Raw genomic sequence first — 22,164 nt, forward strand, 5'->3', positions numbered from 1 at the left:
CATCTTCCTTCGCCGTCAATTGTAGTTAATGAGCTCCAATGGGGACCACGCGAGAGACTCCTGAGCGCCGCATGCGCAAGAGTGAGAGGAAGCGAGAGGGAGATTGGAGAGGAGCGACGGCGCTCACGTAGTCGACTCCACGCGCCATCGAATCTTCGTCAAAAAGCCCCGCGAAGTGCGCACCCTGGCGTCAAGAGAGGCCTCGTTCCTTGAAACGAAAACAAACCTCCTGCCTTCCCTTGCCTCTCTCCTCCCCACCTCTCCCCGCGCCTCTCCCATCTCCCCGCCTCTCCTCCGCCCGATCTGCCTATCCCTGTCTCCCCCTACCTCTATTTTCCTCTCCCCATCTCTCGCTGCGTCGTGACTACGCGCTCCCCCGTGCAATCGTGAGCGAACTGCAGTGTTTCGATCCTCGCGCGTTGCGCGTGTGTGCGTGCGAGCGGCAGTCATCCGCCAGTGCGTATATGGTGCGCGTCATCTCGTCCTGCCATGGCCAATTCCTTCGGTCGAACGCGGTGAGCGCGTCGCGCGCCTCCGCCGACGGAGCGGCGTCTTCTCTTCCTCCTCCTCCGCGGTGTCGAAGCGAGCGGGACCTCTCGGAGGGGCGGGGCCCCCCCTCCACGGGCCAAGCGAGCGGGGGGGGGGGGTGACCCCGCGAGACCCCCGTTCCCGCCTCCTCCCCGTTATATATTCCCCCCCCCCCCACGGCTGACCGTCGCCCACGCACTGGGTCCGCAGCACCACCGGCGCCTCTGGGCGCAGAACCCCTCCTCGTTCGCTGCGATTGACGCGAGGACTCGACGCAGAAGAGATGGCGACACGAGAGAGCGGGAGATGCCGAGGATGAGGAGGAGCCGAGCGCCGTGATTCGCGACCAGCGCCGGCCATCGCTGCTCCTCCATCCTTCACCCCCTTCTCGCCTCCATCGCACGCTCTGCGAGTCTCCGAGGAGGCTGAGAATACCCGCCTCGGTACGGATGTTGCATTTGTGGACACGGACACAGAACACACGCGCAGACTCGCGGCTACACACAGAGACGCGTGTGCGCGCGTACCCACTGACGCGGATACACACGCAGACACGGGTAGCACACCGATACGCGGACACACACAGATACGCGTGTGCGCGTGTACACACGGACACGGATCGACACGGATACGCGAACACACGCTTCACGTGCGCGCACAGAACGCGTACACGCACCGTCATGGGAATAGGTCAACACGCATGCATAATAAGACGCACACAAACTCACACGCGTACACACGCACGGGTACATACGCAGACATGCTTGCACGTATGCATGCAGACTTGTGCGCACAGTCACCCACACAATGACCCGCACACGCACGCACGCGAACACCCCGCTGCATTCCCATGCCCCTCCACGCACAGCCCTTGTTGACCCAGTTCCACGGAACGGACATCAGCGCGACCTCCTCCTCCTCCTGCTGCACCGGCTACCCCCCCCCCCCTCCGCCCCTTTATTCCTGCCCCGCCTGCCCCCCTTCTGCACTCTCTGCTCCCCCTAGTCAGTCATTGCCCCCGCTCTTCCTCATGCCCTTGCCCTTCATCGCCCGGCTGCTGTGCCGTCGGTGCCCGCTGTGCCCGCGCCACGATCCCATGTACCCACACGTGCTCCTCGAGTCTAATGAAGGCGCTGACCCTACACCAGCAGCGGCTCTCTCGCTTCTCGCAGGAGGAGCAGCGCCTTCAGGCACCGGGGCCCACGGGGGCAGGCGGACGCGGCCGATTATAATTGGGCCCGCGGGACAGGAGCGACCGGAGATCGCTCTCGTTCTGCTGCGGCCGCTCTTGCTGCTGCCGCTGCTGTTCGCGGCTATAATTGGCGCAGGGAGGGGCCAGGTTCCGTCGCGAGTTGCGTCTGGACGGTGGCGATCGCGGCGCCGCTGGGACACGGAGACGTCGCTCGAGGTCCAACGCGCACGGGGGGGGGGGAGGGCCCGCGGGAGATGAGGTCCTTTGCCCTCGGAGGGCGCTTCGATAACAGCCCCGCTCCCGGGTCGCTGGGCCGCGCGGACTGAGGCTTGGAACCCTACTTCGACGGACCGATCGCGCGCGACTCCCCTGGAGCCCCAGACCGGAGACCCCGGAGAGCAGAAAGCGTGGGACCCTCGAACCCCCCCCCCCCCCGGGGTGCGTCATGGTTCTCCTGGCGTGGGCGCTCCTCGTGTGGCTGCGGCGCGCCTCCAGCGCCGACGCGTCAGGACCGGGAGTTTACGGTGACTCCCGCACACCACTCACCTCGCTCGCTCCCAGCTCCAGCACCAGCCCCAGCACCAGCGCCGTCATTAACACCCTTAACTTCATCAGGCCTAACACCAGCGCCATCACGAGTAGGATCATCAACACCAGCATCATCTCCGACACCAGCTCCATGAACGGCCCCCTTTACCATCAACGCAAAAAACAGCCCCATCACCAGTCTCATCCTCATAAGGGGCCATCCATTTAGTACGTACGCATGGAGGGGGTAAGGGGGGTTAACTCAAATGCGTACGCACAGGAAACGGGGGGGGGGTGAATCCTCGATAATAAATTGTCTACATTGGCCTACAAATTAGTTAGATAGTCCGGCGGTGAACTATCTGTTTGCTTAACCACGTTAATATTATTAATCCTTGATCGTTTCTGCGTAGATTAAATATCGGTCGTTCTATAGGATTCGGGGGGGGGGGGGGGTGCGTCAAGCGTACGTGCGCAGGTGGGGGGGGGTAAATAGTCCGCGTGCGTACAGGGAGGGGGTAGGGGTCAAGTTTTGACAGATTTTTACGTACCTACTCAATGGATGACCCCTAAGCAGGCCCATCACCGGCATCATTACCATCGGATCCATCGCCAGCACACGCATCACCAGCCTCATCCCCAGCATCACCTCCATAACCAGTGCCGGAGTAAGCTAGTGCGGGGCCCTAAATAAATAAATAAAACACATAAATATGAAAGCACACATATTTAACTTGCATAGTAAAGTCATTGTATCTTTTCATTTGCTATATAGCCAGATAATACGACAAATCGCTAACCTTAAACACCCAGTCGTTCACAGTAATAGAGCAAGTGCAGAATCACTGAACCGGCATTGATAGCTTGAAAGCATTTAGCGCGGGGCCCTTGAAAGTGCGGGCCCCGTAGCATACGTAGCTCCTTTTGCTCCGGGGATAATCCGGCACCGCCCGTAACTACCCCAACCCCATCACCAGTGCCATCCCCAACACCAACCCCATCACCAGCGCCAATACCATCTGCAGTCGGAGCTCCGCTCTGATGTTAAATACGGCTGTGAACTCCCCTCCCTCCCCTCTTCTCCAGCCCCCCCTGAGGCAAGAATAGTCTCCACGGGGCAGTCGTGCAATGGACAAGATGAGGGTCAGAGCGAGCGCGCGTTCGCCGTGCGCGAGGGGGACACCCTGGAGCTCACCTGCATCGTCAAGGGTCACCCCCACCCACAGGTGTAGCCACTCAGCTTCCTCCACCTGCACCACGCACCACGGCTTACTCCACCTGCACCACGGCTCACTCCTCCTGCACCACGCACCACGGCTCACTCCACCTGCACCACGCACCACGGCTTACTCCACCTGCACCACGCACCACGGCTCACTCCTCCTGCACCACGGCTTACTCCACCTGCACCACGCACCACGGCTTACTCCACCTGCACCACGCACCACGGCTTACTCCACCTGCACCACGGCTCACTCCTCCTGCACCACGCACCACGGCTCACTCCACCTGCACCACGCACCACGGCTCACTCCACCTGCACCACGGCTCCCTTCACCTGCACCACGGCTCCCTCCACCTGCACCACGGCTCCCTCCACCTGCACCACGCACCACGGCTCCCTCCACCTGCACCACGGCTTACTCCACCTGCACCACGGCTCCCTTCACCTGCACCACGGCTCCCTCCACCTGCACCACGCACCACGGCTCCCTCCACCTGCACCACGGCTCCCTCCACCTGCACCACGGCTCCCTCCACCTGCACCACGGCTCCCTCCACCTGCACCACGCACCACGGCTCCCTCCACCTGCACCACGGCTCCCTCCACCTGCACCACGGCTCCCTCCACCTGCACCACGCACCACGGCTCCCTCCACCTGCACCACGGCTTACTCCACCTGCACCACGGCTCCCTTCACCTGCACCACGGCTCCCTCCACCTGCACCACGGCTCCCTCCACCTGCACCACGCACCACGGCTCCCTCCACCTGCACCACGGCTCCCTCCACCTGCACCACGGCTCCCTCCACCTGCACCACGGCTCCCTCCACCTGCACCACGCACCACGGCTCCCTCCACCTGCACCACGGCTTACTCCACCTGCACCACGGCTCCCTCCACCTGCACCACGCACCACGGCTCCCTCCACCTGCACCACGGCTTACTCCACCTGCACCACGGCTCACTCCACCTGCACCACGCACCACGGCTTACTCTGCCTGCCGTCGGCCTGGCCGCTCGTACGCCCCAGATTCGCTGGACCAAGACGTCGAGCACGAGCTCGGACAAGCTGCAGGAGATGAATCTGTCCAACGAGACGCTGCGCATCAAGAACATCACGCGGCAGCAGGCAGGCTACTACTGCTGCCGCGCCGAGAACGGGATCGGGCAGCCGGCCATATTCTCCTCCCGTGTGGACGTTCACTGTGAGTCAAGGGGTGCACTGTGGGCGAAGGGGTTCACTGTGAGTCAAGGGGTCCATTGTGAATTAAGGGGCCACTTGAAAGTGAAGGGGGTCCATTATGACCGAACATATCCCCCTCCATCCACCCTGGTGTGCCCAGACCTGGACCCGCCCGTGCTCATGGTCCACCAGAACGTGGGCGAGGCGAAGTACTACCAGGAGCGGACCACCTTCTTGCGCTGCTCCGCCAACTCGAGCCCCCCCGCGCAGATCACGTGGCTGCGCGCGGGCCACGTGGTCAAGCAGGAGCAGGACGACGGCATCAGCGTCTACAAGCCGCTCTTCGTGAAGGTGCGTCTTAGGGCGGGGGGGCGAGGGGGGGTGAGGGGGGGTGGAAGCGGAGGGGGGGGTGTTGAGTTTTCATTGCGGTCATTATTTGAGGCCATGTCGCTTCTGAAAATCAATTACTAGCTGGGCTTTCTTTACCCGGACGGTTAAAGACAGTTTAGTTTTATTCGCGTATATAAAAAAAGATTTTTTTTTAAGTGATTTGTTTGCATTTCTTCTACTTTGCACCCCTGTCGTGTTTGTGTATTGTTTGTTGTTGTAACGTTTTGACCCCGTGTCCCTGACTTGACATCTGTGACAAAGAGCTTCATAGCTCATCGGATTCCTCCGGTATGAACAAATATTCTGATTCTGACTTGAGCCATGGCCGGGTCGCACGTGCACGGGCGGCAACTTCTTGCCATGCAACCGCGGCCCTGCCTGGCTGTAAAAAAAACAAAGGTAAAAGCGCAGCCCTGTAAATTGCTCGCTCACCACCACTGCTGGGGGTAGGGCCTCCGCTCGAAGAAGCTGGAGGGAAGCCCCCTCACATCGAGGGTATTTTGTTCGAATCTTCCACGTTGTGACAGGCACCTTCACAGAGGTGGGCGTACCCGGCACTAAGATATTCCGCACCACACGCAACCTGCCGATCGACCACCTGGAACACATTTACACTGTGGCTGGTGGACAGAAGCGGTGTGTGGGAGGCGGGGGTGGGGGGAGATTTAAGAAACGTGCCCCCATCGTTTCAACTGCCCCGCCGTGGGAGATGGAATCCATTCTAGATTTGAAGCTTTCGTGACTGCAAGGATTCATACTGTATCAAGTGAGGCAAAATTCCAAGAGCTCGTCTCTTGGAATTTTGCCTCACTTGATACAGTAAATCTAGCTGTGACGGTCCCACCTGATGACGGAGACTTGTGTTGCCTCCGAAACGTCGTGATTTATAATTTTATTTCCATTATTATTTATATTATTTTTATTGTTTATTTTTACCTACGTGACTTTACCGAAAAAACCTAAGAGATGGAATCCAACCGGCGAACCTTCTCGGCTGGAAAGTCCATCGGCGGCGTCGCTGCTGACCGCTAGCCGCACGGTCGGTCGGGGGGCCTCTTCACGCTCCGCGGAGCCGAGAAGTCGCCCCCCCCCTTCCGCCACCCCCTCCCCCCCCCGGGAATTCACAGTTGCCGCATCAGCGATTCGCAACAACGACGGCGTGGGTAAGGGATGGCGGGATTTTGGAGGGGGGGTCAATACGAGTAAGGAAACAAGGAGCGGGGTGGAGGGGGGGGCAGCTATTTGATTTCCTCTCCCAAGAGATCGATTTTTACTCCCTCGCTCTGCTGAGCGCGGCTCGCGGCGCGAGAGGCGAGAGACGGTAGAGATGCAGCACCTCGGGAGAAATGGTTCTCCATGGGACAACAGGATTCCAAGCGGTTCCCCGAGACTGCGGATCCGTGGTTAGAATGCCGCGTGGGCCCTCCCCTCTTTTTTGTGCGAGGCCTCTGTTTGGGGGGGGCGTGGGGGGGGGGGGTGCCGTGAATATCGGGGACGTGGAGGCACACGAGCCACGCGGGGACGTGGGTGGGTGACGCGTGGCATTGACGGCATCGCGCCGGCGTTGCGCGGTGCAGGACGAGCCCATGGTGCTGAAGCTGAAGAACATGCGGGACAAGGACTACACGACATACAGCTGCGTGGCGTCCGTGCGCAACGCGTGCGGCATCGAGAACCTCACGGCGAGTTTCCAGCTCACAAACAAGACCGGTGCGGGGTGCAGCTCACGCGCACGATCACGCACAAAGACAAAGATCCCCCGGATAGCCCTTACGGCCTGCTGGGGCAAGTGCTGTTAGCGAGCTCCTTTGAAGGCCGGCACGGCACACGACGGGGTGGGTGGCCAGAAACCAGAACCGGCCGCCTTTGTCTCGCCAGTTGCGATGTTTACACGCCACACCAGGTACTCATTTGAGGCTGAGTCAACACAACACAGACACACGTATATGCACAGTGCTTGAATTCAGCAGGAACAGCCCCAGAACGCTGTTCTAGTAATTAATCATTTTGGCACGGCGCATCCATCTCGCCTGCTTTTGCCGAGATGGGATGTGTTATGGGACGCCACATCAAAATTATAGGGTGTTATTACGCACATGCGTAACCTCAACTCCAGTGGCAGTGGTAGTGCCTTACACCGATTACGCCTGCTCCAAGCGCAGCCGCTATGGCAGCGTTACGGAAAATATCGAGTGAAAAATTAAGCCCCGCGTGTGTCCACACTAACAAAGACAAAGATCCCCCGTATAGCCCTAACAGCCTATTGGGGCAAGTTCTGTAAGCTAAGTAGCACCTTTGAAGACCGGCACGGCACACAACGGGGTGGGAGGCCAGCACCACGCCCGACCGCCTTTGTCTCCCCAGCGGCGATGTTTATACCCCGTGCCAAGTACTCAGTTGAGACTGAGTCACAGGGCCGTATTGCTGTCCATACTAACGCACACACACACTCTCTGCCACCCCCCCCCCCCTCTTATTCCACCACCCGCCGGCTCCCCCAGCGCCCCCGCAGAGCCGCATCCGCGACGCGGAGAGTCTGGTGATAAACCCAGGTGACAGGGTCTTCGTGCAGTGCGACGCTGTGGCTGGGTACCCCCACCCATCCCTCTCGTGGTCACGTCTGGGGGGGCGTCTGCCCCCTAACAGTTGCGTCTCGGGCGGGAATTTCAGCCTGGCGCGGGCGCACCGTGAGGACGCGGGCACGTATTACTGCGAGGCGTTCAACCGCGTGGGCGACCCCTACCGCCGGCCCGTGACCATTGTGGTGCGAAGTGAGTCCCACGCAGAGGTTTGGGGATGGGGGGTGGTTCGTGCACCGTCACGCACCATCACGCACTATCACGCAGTGTCACGCACCATCACACACCATCACGCAGTGTCACGCACCATCACACACCATCACGCACCATCACACACCGTCACGCACCATCACGCAGCATCACGCAGCATCACACAGCATCACGCACCATCACGCACCGTCACGCAGTGTCACGCACCATCACGCACCGTCACGCACCATCACGCATCGTCACGCAGCATCACACACCGTCACGCACCATCACGCACCATCACACACCATCACACACCATGACGCACCGTCACGCACCGTCACGCACCGTCACGCACCGTTACGCACCATCACGCACCGTCACGCAGCATCACACACCGTCACGCACCATCACGCACCATCACACACCATCACGCACCATCACACACCATCACACACCATCACGCACCATCACACACCATCACACACCATCACGCAGTGTCACGCACCATCACGCACCATCACGCACCGTCACGCACCGTCACACACCGTCACGCACCATCACGCACCGTCAAGCACCATCACACACCATCACGCACCGTCACGCACCATCACACACCGTCACGCACCATCACACAGTGTCACACACCATCACGCACCGTCACGCACCATCACGCACCGTCACGCACCATCACGCAGCATCACGCAGCATAACATAGCATCACGCACCATCACGCACCATCACGCACCGTCACGCACCATCACGCACCGTCACGCACCATCACGCACCGTCACGCACCGTCACGCGCCATCAGATATCAGAAGGCACCGCATGCCCCATCGCGCCCCAGCATACACTAGCATGCAGTATCACACGCCATCACATACAACCGTGCACAATCACGTGCAAGCATCCATGATAATCACACGTTAGCATGCACCATCACATACCTTTAACACAGGATGTACCACGAGTATGCACCATCACACAGACACACACACCCCGACTGATGGGACCTCCTTGAACACACACACACACTCCTCCACCCAGCTCTGCGCCAGGGCCGCTTTTGGATCACCCCGGACCCGTACGTAGAGGATGGAAACATCACCATCGGCCGCGGGGTGAATATCACGTGCCAGGTGGAGGCCGTGCCTCTGGAGGAGCTCACGTACACGTGGTACAAGAACGGGCGCGTGCAGTCCAGCACGAGCCACATGGTGATCACGCCCACCGACGTGGACATCCACCCGGGCACCTCCAGCCTCGCCATCATCAACCTCAAGTTCACCGACTTTGGCACCTACACGTGCGTGGCGTCGCTCAACAATTACGCCATCCCCAACATCAGCATCGACGTGAACATCTCTAGCAGCACTGGTGCGTGACCTCAGCTCCAGACGGCCGCCACGGTTGCACCTGAACCCTGCTTGGGGAGGCCGCTGTGGGCAAACCCTGGGATGACGGCGTGCAAATCATTGTTTCACTCAACATCTTTATTTATGCTGGAGGAATCCGATGAGCTACAAATGTCTTTTTTCACAGATGTCCAATAAGAAGCAGGTCAGAATGTTACAACAAAACATTCAAAAACGATAGGAGTGTAAAGTAGAGGAAAGGTAATATAATAGGTTTTACCTTTTTTTCTGGTAACAAAACAGGTGTTAATATGTTAAAACCCCCTTGCAAAAAGTTTAAGTTTGGTGTTTTAACATCTTAACATCTGTTTTGTTGCCAGAAAAAAGGGGAAAACCTATTTTTATATGTTGACACTGGCAAAGGAGGTCCCATGATAGAGGAAAGATAATAAGTAATTTAAAATATATACAAATACAATTTAACATTTTTTTTAATCTTACCAGGTAAAGCCCACTGAGCTATTAGCTTGCTTCAGAAGCGACCTGGACACAAATGATAGCGCAACGAAATGAGTTATGGCGTGGAAATTTTTAATCTGTTCTCTCGTTGCGATCACGGGGAGGATGGAAACAGGACGGACCGGATTCCACTTGCATAATACGTATCTCTACTGAGATAACACACAAACGCACTCACACACAGCAGCATCTGCAGCAATTATCGCTTCCTACTGGCAGGCTAATGCCCCAGGTCACTCTTGCAAATGAAACTCTCATCCTGCTCTCTTGAGTTCTCACCTGGGGAAACAAAATTATGCTTAAAGAGGTCCGATTTACGGCGCATGCAGAGTTCGTGCGGCGAGTCGCTGACACGAGCCAGAGAAGAGTGTCGTCGCTCAAATGTTATTGCGCACAGACATTGTTTCAGCTGTTTCGTGGACACCGCAGCGCTGTATAGATACATCCACAGGAAGCCGTATTCCACATACGAGGAGCGGAGAGGATCATGGGTGCTCCCCAGCCCACCCCTAACCTGCAGCACGAAAGAAAAATAAGCAACGTTTGTTTAAGCAGCAAACCCGGGACTTGATTCAAATGAAATGTTTTGCTTGCAGCTCAAGATTGAAACGCAATGCTGTAGCGCTACGATTCCTGCAGACGATAAATTGCCCTTTTACTATGAAGAAGGGCCATTCGCTCTAAACGCCCCCCATTATTGTGATTATATTCCTCTCAGGGCAGAGTTATTGACAAATGTGTTGAGTTTGTTATTTGTGCTTTTACGCAACTGCCAATGCAACATCGCGAATACATTGTTAAATAATGATAGATCGTTTGCCATCGGCCATGAGTGCGGGTGAAACATGAGCGCGGGTGAGGGCAGGAATTGAAAATACAAAAGTAGGGTCCCCAAATCGACAACAGCTCCGGGCCCCCACCACTCAAACTTCATCGGGGCCCACCACGTGTCCTGCCGAGTGTGCCGTTGTCCCGTGGTGTGCGTGACCCCTGTCCCTCCCACCCCCCCCCCCCCCTGTTGCGGGGCGCGTACCCAGTGGCCCCCACGGTGACGGTGCCCAAGGGCCGCTCCGTGGTCACGGTGCGAGAGGGCAGCGTGGCGGAACTGCAGTGCGTGGTGAGCGGCAAGCCCAAGCCCGTGCTGCTGTGGTCCCGCGCCGACCGCGACGCTCCGATGCCGGACGGGGCACCGCACACCGAGAGCCACGACGGGACCCTGCGCTTCGCCAACGCCACGCGCAACATGACCGGCACCTACCGCTGTCAGACGGGCCGCTACAATGGCTTCAACGTCACCCCCCGCGAGGCCAACGTGCAGCTCATCGTGCAGTGTGAGCGTCGGCGCTCGGGTCACGCGGCGGCACGGTGCCTGGGGTGGCTCAAAGAGCCCAGGGTGCATGGCTCAGAGGCCACGCAGAGTGACCTGGGAGCAGCGTGGCACAGAAAAACCCAGGGTGGTCAAGGAGAAGGGTGGATCAGAAAACGCAGGTTGGCTCGAAGACCTCGGGTGGCTTAGAGTCCCAGAGTGGCTGGGAGCAGGTTGGCTCAGATATCCCGAGTGGCATAGGATCAGGATCGCTCAAAAACTCAAAGTGGCCTAGGACTGGGGTGGCTCAGAGACTCAGGGTGGTCCGTGTGACCACTTGAGCAACGAGTTACGACCTCCGGCGACCTGCGGAGTTTAAGCGGCAGTCGGAGTGGAACGACGAATCGATCCATCAACACTCCTGCTGCAGGCTCAACCTCCGCCACTTAAATCCCTCTGAAGTCGACACCACGCTACCACAGAAGGACGTTGTGCATGGGGTTGTGAGAGCCAGAACCGATAATACATGGCAGCCAAAAGAACATGGCCCTCAATCATCTTTCTGTTCAGCATTTAACACCACCAACCTGAGATTATGATTCCCCCCCTGCCCCCCACCCAATTCAAAACTTGTAACACGAGGTCACACCGCAGGGTCGAGCTCACGGCGTATCGCAGCAGGACTGCACGTGGTACGAGTCGGCGTTGGTTGACGTGTGTGTACACGTTACATCAATGCGATTATTTCACCCCTCCAGCCACTGGAGATGCTACCATTAACGCGAACGTTTGAAATGTCATCCTATTCCTTATTCTTCTTCTTTCGTATGGCATTGTGAAAAGCAACAGTTTTCTTCAATTTTTTCTCAACGATCGTCATAAATGAATGTAAAGGTTCCTCATCCAGTCCAATGAGGTGGTTGACGCAGTGTGGATTCCAGCGACACCGCCAGGATGTGCATGGAAGGAGCATTCGTCGGCGATGTGCCTGATGGTTCGGACTTCTCCACAGTCGCAGTTGGGCGATTCTTTGATCTTCCATTTATGGAACGTGTACGCGCATCTGCCGTGTTGCGTTCGTCAATAGTCGCCATCAATTGAAAATTGCTTAGGGTGTGGGGGGAAGGGGTGGGGGAGCGGTCTCAGTTTGTTGTCACGCAGGCGCCGTGTACCCTCGCCATAATCTTAGGTTTTTTCGGTTAAGTCACGTAGGTAAAAAATCTAAATTAATAAAAAATAAAAATAAAATAAAAATCACGACGTTTCGGAGGCAACACAAGCTTCCGTCTTCAGGTGGAAGCTTGTGTTGCCTCCGAAACGTCGTGATTTTTATTTTATTTTTTATTTTACTTTTATTAATTTTTATTTTTTTTACCTACGTGCCTTTACCGAAAAAACCTAAGAATATGAATACTTGCAGTCACGAAAGCTTCAAATCTAGAATACCCTCGCCATCTCTACCTCCTCCGCCCACTCCCCCCTCCCAGACCCCCCGCAGGTAGAGCCCATGGCGAGCGAGATCCGTCAGGCGCTGGGCCGGCGCGTGTCGATGCGCTGCGCGGTGCTGCGCGCGTTGCCCGCGCGTCCTCTCGAGTATGAATGGCGACGCGGGGGCCCCGTGCTGCGCTCGGGCCTCGTCGAGTCCCTGGACATCGCGAGCCTCTCGGCCGGAGACTACGGCTCCTACACGTGCACCGTGACCAACGAGGCCGGGTCCTCGAGGTGCCTCTTCAACGTCACCGGTGCGCACGGGAACGCGCGCGCGTGCGGAGCGAGCCGAGTTCGATTGCCACTGACGGCCAACACCGGTGACCATTATCTCAACCGGTCTTGGGCCTCTCCTAGGTCGGCTCAGCCTCAATTGAGTACCCGGTGCGATGTGTAAAAACATTGCCACTAGGGAGACAAAGGCGGTCGAGCGTGGTGGTGGCTATCTACACCCTCGTGTGGCGTGCCGGCCCTCATAGGTGGTCACGAACATAACTTGCCCCAATGGTCTGTTCAGGTTATACGGCGGATCTCTGTATTTGTGCACATGATGGGCACGCCTGCCCGGTGTGTATGGATCTGGTGTGAATTTCAAGTTGTGTGGCTCATGGGGCGAGCGGGAAGGTGCATGCCCATTTTTGAATGGGTAAGGTAGCTTGCAGACAGGTTAGACATCTCGATTTAAAGCTTTCGTGACTGCAGGGATTCATCTTCTTGGTTCTTTCGGTAAAGTCACGTAGAAGGGAAGTAATAAAATAATAAAAATGCTTATATATATAAGCTCCTAGCTTGGTAGTGTCTCATTCACCTGAAGACGGCTGCTTGCGTTGTAGCCGAAACGTCGTGAGAATTATTTTATTTTATTATGTTTTATTTTTATTATTTTATTACTTCCCTTCTACGTGACTTTACCGAAAGAACCAAGAAGAGGTTAGACATCTTCTACGGTTCTTTCGGTAAAGTCACGCAGATAAAATAATAACAATGAAATAATAAAACTAAAGTGAATAAAAAGAATAAAATATCACGACGTTTCGATCGCAACACAAGCGGTCGTCCCTGTTCCTGATGACGACCGCTCGTGTTGTGCTCGAAACTTCGTGATATTTTATTATTTTGTATCCACCTTATTTTTATTATTGTATCGTTATTATTTTTCCATCTACGTGACTTCACCGAAAGAACCATAGAATATGAATTCCTGCAGTCACGAAAGTTAAAAGTCAGGCTGAGACATCGTGACAAGGCGCGTGTCGCCAGGCGCGTCCGTGCCCTAACCCCGAGTCCCCGAACCCGCCTCAGTTTCAGCTTTCATTCATTAGGTATTATAGCCCTGTGAGCCATTCGGCTCTTCAATCACCACCTCCACCGCACCCCCCCACCCCCCAGGCCGTGCCTACGCACCAGAGTTCTACTACAACCGGTCGCACCCGATCCGCACGGTGGGCGACATGTACGCCTATCAGCTCGAGTGGACCCAGGCGCTGCCGGAGGCTGTGGACCGCGTCAAGACCTACAAGCTCGAGTACCGGCGGGTGAGACCCCCAGCCATCGGCGTGGGCAGCACGGGCGACGCTCCTCACCGACCACCTCATCCGCCAACTCACCTGTCCGTCCGCCCCCTCGTGCCCGCAGGTGGGCACGTTGTTGTGGCGCAGGGTGACCCTGCAGGCGCTGCCCCTGGGGCGCGGGCAGCTGCACGAGCACGTCCTTCCCGACCTGCAGCGGCCACACTCCTACCAAGTGCGGCTCACGCCCGTCTCGCAGTTCGGAGAGGGAGACACGGCCGCCTTCCTCGTCCACTACAAAGAGGGTAAAGCGTCGCCCGCCGCAAGCGAGAGCCTCGTCGCCGCGCGAGGGTGACCGCATCGCCGGCGCGGGCAAACTCATTGTGACCAGGGATGTGCGGTCAGGGGAGGCAGCTATCACATCTGCCTCACTGAGGGGGACGTGTCTAACAGTGAGGACACGCCCCCTCCGTAAGGACACGCCCCCTCAGTGAGGACACGCCCCCTCAGTGAGGACACGCCCCCCTCAGTGAGGACACGCCCCCCTCAGTGAGGACACGCCCCCCTCAGTGTGCGTCTCTGACACGCGCCAGTGCCTCCCCAGACATTGACCTCACCGCACATCACTGGTCGTGGCAAAGAGGGCAACCTCGCCGATACGGGGGGTAACGTCGCTACAAGGATGACCTCACCGCTACAAGGGTAACCTCACTACTTGAAGGGTGACCTCACTACAAGGTTAACCTCACCACTGCAAGGGTGATTTCATCTTCACGAGGATAAACTTCGCAAATATATTTTTCTCCCATTACAGGTCCCATCGCTCACCCATCAATCACTGTGCTCAAGTATCACCAACCGCTCATCCGACTCACTCATTCCTCACCCTGTACACAAGTCTCACCCATCCATTTATCTTTCGACAACGCCAATTTACCCTACCCAGCCAACACGCTCCATGCCATCCTGCCCGCTTACCCCCCCCCCCCTCTCGAGCCTCTGACCCCCACGCCACCTCGCCCCCTCTGCACCGCTCCCTCCTTGATCCTCTCTGCCTCACCCCGTCTCTCCCTCGTCCCACTACCTCTCCCCCTCTGTCTTATCCCCCCCCCTCGTTCTCTTGTATGTATGTGTGTATGTATGTTGAACTTATTTCGCACCGTACGTTGCCAACCGTGTTAATCGGGGGTGCGGGTGAAGGACAACAAACTAGGCACTCTCCTACCCCCCAACTCCCCCTCGAACTTACCTCCTAATTATTTTCCTCCCACCCATCTATTAGTCCTTCCCCCCCTCTCTCTTACCCTACTCTCTCTCTCTCTCTTACCCTCTCACGTTGTCTCTCCCCCCCCCCCCTTGTCCCCTCTCTCTCCTTCCACTTCTTCCCATCTCTGTCTCTCTCTCTCTCTTACCATCTCTCCCCCTCTCTCTTACTCTCTCACATTCTCCCCATGTCCCCTCTCTCTCTCTTATCCCCATCGCCCCCCGCCCCCAACGCCTTCTCCTGACGACCTAGACCCACCCCCCTTTCCCTCGTACCCCCTAGATCCCAACGGCTCGGGAACACTCACCCCTGCCTCCGCGTGTCAATTTGAGGAGAATCTCTGCGGCTTCGCGGCGGACCCGACGGGGACGTTCAACTGGACGAGGCGAAGCCCCCTGACCAGGCCCAGGAGGCCGCCCAACACGGGGCCCACCCTGGACCGCCACAACACCTCGACAGGTCAGGCCACGGCAGACAACGACGCAGAGCGCCCTCCGGCACCGCAGAAGCCACGTGCACCGTGCCACACCACGCACATCATCAGCAGACCAAGCACTCATATTCTTGGGTCTTTCGGTAAAGTCACGTGGATAGGTTCAAAGAAAATAACAAAAAATAACAAAAAAAACTACAAAAACGACGACGTTTTGATCGCATCACAAGCGGTCGTCTTCAGGAAAACGACCCCTTGTGTTGCAATTGAAACGTATTATTTTTTTTTATTTTCTTTGAACCTATCTACATGACTTTACCGAAAGACCCAAGAATATTAATTTCTGCAGTCACTAAAGCTTTAAGGCAAGATTCAGACGAAGTTTATTTGCCTACACGCACAACCACCCCCACCACACCCAGTGGCGGAGCCAGGATTTTCAGGTCGGGGGGCAACCCCTCCAGCAATGAAAAATGATAGAGGAGTTGTTAGTAAGTAAGGGCTTGTCCCTTCCTTTTTATTTGACGCGTGTGTGATCGGCATCGCGCTCGCTGAAGGTATGATGCCTTCAGGGAAGTCGTGTACTGTATACGCAACTGCGCAAATTATGTGAGTCACTTATAAATGCCGATTTATTACTAATAACCCCAATGATCCGATCGAAATTAGGGATTTCGATCGGATCATTGGGGGGGCACGTGCCACCCCCCCCCCCCCCCCACTGGCTCCGTCACTAACCACACCGAGTCTGCCAGAGTTTAAATTATTGTTTTCCGAGGGCCTCAAAACCTGCAACACTCCCCCCACCCCCTCCGCCTCCCCACACCCTGGGGAAATCTTTTCCAGAACTCAGTTCGGGACACTTGAAATAAAGGCCTGACTTGGGGTGACTTAGATTGTGACTCAGGGCGGGTGACTTTGGGCGACTCGCCGTGACCCCGGGGCGACTGGGCACCTCGCCCGCAGGTCACTACATGCTCCTGGAGGCGTCGAATCCGCGCCGTGCCGGGGACCGGGCGCGTCTCCTGAGCCCCTGGTACAGCCCCCCGTGGCGCACCCACTACGCGAAGGTGAACAAGGACATCTGCCTCATCTTCTACTACCACGTGTACGGCAAGCACGTGGGTACGTACGGCGAGCGCTCGGGTACACATGCGCGCACGCACGTGTTCATTGAGCCTAGACGCACACACACACATGCCTGGCCCCCCCTACCCCTGTGACTGCGCTCAGCACACCTAACCCACCGGCCACACTCGCCTGTCACGCTCATCCCTCACGCTCACCGCTGGCAGCTGGCAGCTGGCCATCGTGAGCCAGATCGAGGGCTGCGGGACACGATGCGGCGTGGGAGTCCACGGCACGACCTCCACCCCGCAGCCCCCGAAGCACTCCTCCCCACGATGTTACGTGCGCGGTGGCTCCGTCACTCGCCCCCATTTCGATGCAAATGAGGCAATTGCCGCGGCTGACCGCGCGCGCACGCGGCTTCCTTCCTACGCAAGCTGCGGCGAATGGGTTAGGGCCGCGGTGTTCAAGAAGGTCAAGGTCACGTTCAGTGCCGGATTAAGCTAGTGCGGGGCCTGTAGCATATGTTATAAAGGGCCTTAAATAAAAAAAACACATTCATATTAAAACACCAATTTTTTACTTGCAAATTAAAGTAATTGTATTTTTTCATTTGCTATACAGCCAAATAATACGACAAATCGCTAACCTTAAACACCCAGTCGTTCGTAAAAGTTGAAGGCAGTATAGTACTCTAGTAATAGAGCAAGTGCAGAATTACTGAACCGAAATTGATAGCTGAAAGCATTTAGCGCGGGGCCCTTGAAAGTGCGGGGCCCGTAGCTACATATGTAGCACAAGTAGCTACATATTTAGCTACTTGTGCTACACTGGGGGTGTAGGGGGACGCGACTTTTCCTCGCATCTCTCTTGCTCCCGCCCCACGAGGACGACGAACGCGACGCGGCCATTTGTTGTTGCGTGCAGGCGCCCTCAATGTGTACGTCAGAGCGGAGGGAGTCCCCGACAGCCGGGTGTGGGGTCGCAGCGGCAACCAGGGGAACGCGTGGCACCACGCCGCCGTGGGCATCGTGCCCCTGAAACGCTTCCAGGTGAGATACTCACTGGCCAAAGGTGAGAGACTCGACAAGGGGAGTTGGGAGCGCCTCACGTGGTGAGGCACGGAGACCTGTGATGAACGACACTCGGGTGGGGCGTGTGGGTTGTTACGTGCTCATCGACACATTCTGTGCACTCCCCCCCATAGACACACACCGCAGCGGGTACACGTACTCATTTAATGCTGAGTCGACCTAGGGGAGGCCCAGAACCGGTTCAGATATTCGTCACAGATGTTGACTGAGCGGGAATTGAACTCGGGTCGCCGGATTCGTAGCGCAGCGTGCTAACCACTGCGCCACCGCTCCTCACCTAGGATTAGACAAAGACCATGACACACCTGTAGACACCAAACCCACACAACAACAACCGCCACTCGCCACTAAATGTCAGTGACGTCACCACGGCGTTTGTGCCAGGCTAGGTGCACTTTGAGGCCACGGGAAGTGTCGAAGGCACGCGCACACTCACTCACACACACTCATAGGCAGACACAAATATGTTTATAAATAAACACTCAGACACACAGATGCACGCATGGGTATACAAGGTGCTTCAAAAAATGTTAACACTTATATTAGACTATCGTTTTTAATGTTAAAGGATAATACACTGTAACATGGTATCAGATGTGATGTTAATAGATTCAAAATGTCAAAATGTCTCCACTTGTTTGCCATCATTGTCAACACGTGCCTGGAATCTTCTCCAGGCGGTCTACAGAGCCCGGAGGCGGCACATTTCTCAGAAGTGTTAAAATGTTTTTGAAGCACCCTGTACATCCACACGCGCGCAGACGCGAACACAAACGCAGTCGGCTGGCGACTGCGCCTCCCCAAGGTCACCACCTGAGATGATGAGAGTTTAAATTCTTAGCACCCTTCCCTTGCCTTGCACCATACCACCCCCCACCTCGTCCCTCCCCCCCGCTCGGTAGCTGGTGTTCGAGGGGGTGCGCGGGAACGGGGAGGAGGGGGACATGGCCTTGGATGACATCTCCGTGATGCAGGGGCGATGTGAGCGCTACGTCAACCTCAAGCGTGAGTGCCGCCCTGCGAGCCTCCTCCCCGAGTGTTACTCTGTGAGAATCCCTGAACGTGAGACTCCCTCTGTGTGTGAGTCTCCCTGAGTGAGAATCCCTCTGAGTGTGAGACTCTCTCTGAGTGTGAGTCTTTCTGAGTGTGAAAATCCCTGAGTGTGAGAATCCCTGAACCTGAGACTCCCTCTGAGTGTGAGTCTCTCTGAGTGTGAGAATCCCTGAACGTGAGACTCCCTGATTGTGAGACTCCCTCTGAGTGTGAGTCTCTCTGAGTGCGAGAATCCCTGAACGTGAGAATCCCTCTGAGTGTGAGTCTTTCTGAGTGTGAGAATCCCTGAGTGTGAGCCTCTCTGAGTGTGACACTCCCTGGGTGTGAGACTCCCTGAGACACCTTAACCACCCCCCCATCATCCCCATCTCTGCTCCCCCCCCTCCTCCCGTCCCCTCTTAGCCTCGGTAGGAGTCGCCAGTCCCCTGGGCCGAGCGGGGAGGCCCCGCCGTGCACACGCGTGGCTCGTGGTCGCGGGGTCGCTCGGCATCTTCCTGCTCGGCAGATGATGACGAGGAGCAGCCCCGTCCGTGCACACGCACGCGCGCGCACACCTGTACACGCGTGTCCCCACACACACACACCTACACACGTCGGTTAACAGAGTCCGGGGACAAGCGGCTGTAAGCGAGTAGCACCTACGGAGGCCGCCATGGCACACGAGGTGGTGGATGGCCAACGCCACGCCCTCGTCGCGATGTTTACACATCGCAACAGGTACTCATTTGAGGCTGAGTCGACCTAGGAGAGGCCCAGAAGCGGTTCAGATAATCGTCACTGGTGCTGACCGTGAGCGAGAATCGAACTCGGGTCACAGGGTTCGTAGTGTAGCGCGCTAACCATACACAAACACCTGTGCACACACCCCCATACACACGTGTGGCACCCACACATCTTCGGCACACCTGTGCCTACAGCCACATTGCATACACACCTGTTGACACACGCACACACACACACGCACACCCTCCTCGCTTGGGGACCACAGCCCGGGCTCCTCCACACTCACGCCTCCCACCCCCGAGGATGAGCTCTCAACCGGAGCCCCAGGAGGGTGGACACCAGGTGGTGGTGGTGGTGGGGGAGTAGGTGGAGGGGGGGGGGAGCAGGTGGGGGGGGGGTATCCCCGCATTCCCGGCTCCTCAAGACGTCGCGCGTTGTCCCCTGCCGTGCGGGAGGCGCCTGCTGGATGAGGAGGAGGACGAGGAGACTCCACCAGCTGGGAGCACGGAGAGGCTCCACGTGGACAGTGGGGCGAGTGGGGTTGGGGGGGGGGCTCCACTGCGCCCGCAACACGGGGCCTGGTGCCACTCACAGTGGGAACTGCAAAGCGCGCACCGAGTCGCGGTGGCGGTGGTGGAAAAACTGGAGGGGGGTGATGGTGGGGGGGGGGGGGTTCGAGAGGGAACACGCGGGACCCCTGCGGAGTCGTCGCCTGTATTAATCTCGCGGTTATGAGCATTGAGTGTAATCCCTGTTATGAGACAATGCATCCATGTTATGAAAGTGCAGTATTAAGCCATACCTATGATTATTATTATTCACACTACGAGTGTTATTGTCATGATGATGACGGTTATTGTTATTGTTGGTCCTTCTGGGCATCACTAGGCCGGGCAAGCTGTGGCCCGGGTCCCCCCTGAGCTTCCCAAAGGGTCCGTGGGGACCCCGAGAATTCGGGGTCCTGGCGCATAGCCCCCCCCCATCCCCCCCCCCCCCCGCGTGTCTCGGCCCATTCATCCAGGGGGACGAGGCGAGAACGTCATTGGCAGCGGAGACCACCATGGCAGTGCCGACACTCACCTGGCCTTGGGACTAGAGCAGTGTTCTTCACGAATTTTCAGAGGAGGAGGCACTTTCGCCGATAAGACATCATCAGTGTGTGAGGACCGCCACATATTTGAAAGCATTGGGGGTTTGACAGCAGCGCGATGATGATTGGGGGGGGGGGTTCACATTTGCGTTGTGTCGGGGGCCGCACGCGAGGGGCCGCACTAAAGGCGCCAAGGGGCATCCAGTGACCCGCGGGCCTTGCAACGTAGAACACTGGACTAGAGCAATGTGGCCTGGCACCCTGGCTAGCGGACATGGGACTTGCGGTCTAGGACGTGGAGCCTGGGAGCTGTCCTCTGGAAACTAGGAACCGGTCACTTGGACCTAGAATCCAGGAGCTTGGGACTGCGACCTCGACCACGTGACCCGGCCTGGGCGCGCCTTAGCTCGCGAACCAAGCGCCTTGACCCGCGGTCCCACGAGGCTCTGGGGGTGGCACAGGCTAGGGGCGCGGTACCGTAATGGGCATGGCCGTTACGGCCCGAGTGGAACCAGTGGAACCAGGAACCAATGGAACCCAGTGGAACCAGGATCCAGTAGAACCAGGAGCCAGTGGGACCTAGTGGAACCACGAGGCTCTGGGGGTGGCACAGGCTAGGGGCATTGCGCCGTAATGGGCACGGCCGTTACAGCCCGAGTGGAACCAGTGGAACCAGGAACCAATGGAACCCATTGGATCCAGTATCCAGTGGAACCAGGAGCCAGTGGGACCTAGTGGAACCAGGAATCAGTGGAACCTAGTGGAACCAGGAATCAGTGGAACCAGGAACCAGTTAACCCAGTGGAACCAGTTAACCCAGTGTATCCAGTGGAACCAGGAGCCAGTGGGATCTAGTGGAACCAGTGGAACCAGTTAACCAAGTGGAACCAGTTAACCTAGTGGAACCTAGTGGAACCTAGTGGAACCAGTGGAACTAGGGGTGCGACCCGTGTCTCGCCTCTTCATCCTGGAGCGACCGCGCGATCCTGAGCCTCGTCGTCTGTAATATTAACTGCGATGGGGGGGGAGGGACCCCCACCGTACGAGTTGGCGGAGTACAGGGGCCTCACAACACTCCTTCCCTCTCATCTTCCCCTCTCATCTCTCCCCTCTGCCTGTCTCTTCTCTGGAATCTCTGCCCTCCCCCTTTCTCATCTCTCCCCTTGCATCTCTCCTCTCACGTATCTTTCCTCTCATCTCTGCCTCACCTCTTTCTCTCGCTCTCTGGATTGCTACAACACTTTTCACAAGGCTGCCTACACTACACCATCACAACCCAGCTCACCACAAGCGAATCTACACCAACAACTTACCCACTAAATCAACACCGGACTCGCTACACCACACACCACACCCTCTACTACCACACCCACAAATACACCACAACCCACCCACCGCATCGCTAACAACCAAAACTACACCATCAGACCCGACTCACCACACATC

At 57.2% G+C, this 22,164-nt stretch overlaps 1 protein-coding gene across 3 annotated transcripts; it reads left to right on the forward strand.

Moving 5' to 3' along the window:
- Positions 1-259: 259 nt before the first annotated feature.
- Positions 260-20,284, forward strand: LOC144943192 (MAM domain-containing glycosylphosphatidylinositol anchor protein 2-like). 3 transcript variants are annotated; one of them, XM_078870450.1, is made up of 17 exons: positions 260-971; positions 1,677-2,244; positions 3,335-3,474; positions 4,504-4,678; positions 4,817-5,007; positions 6,624-6,756; positions 7,548-7,817; positions 8,865-9,194; positions 10,729-11,022; positions 12,485-12,739; positions 13,875-14,020; positions 14,121-14,298; positions 15,540-15,716; positions 16,657-16,815; positions 17,686-17,810; positions 18,755-18,857; positions 19,308-20,284. In XM_078870450.1, exons 2-17 carry the CDS (start codon positions 2,166-2,168, stop codon positions 19,412-19,414), a joined length of 2,862 nt encoding a protein of 953 aa, XP_078726576.1. In that variant the 5' UTR covers positions 260-971; positions 1,677-2,165; the 3' UTR covers positions 19,415-20,284. The 3 variants fall into 3 exon arrangements, with proteins under 3 accessions (XP_078726576.1, XP_078726575.1, XP_078726573.1); XM_078870449.1 differs by having other exon boundaries at positions 1,680-2,244; XM_078870447.1 differs by having other exon boundaries at positions 1,701-2,244.
- Positions 20,285-22,164: the final 1,880 nt, after the last annotated feature.

Source organism: Lampetra fluviatilis, chromosome 30 (genome assembly GCF_964198595.1).
Source record: "Lampetra fluviatilis chromosome 30, kcLamFluv1.1, whole genome shotgun sequence".
NCBI classification, from domain to species: Eukaryota; Metazoa; Chordata; class Hyperoartia; order Petromyzontiformes; family Petromyzontidae; genus Lampetra; species Lampetra fluviatilis.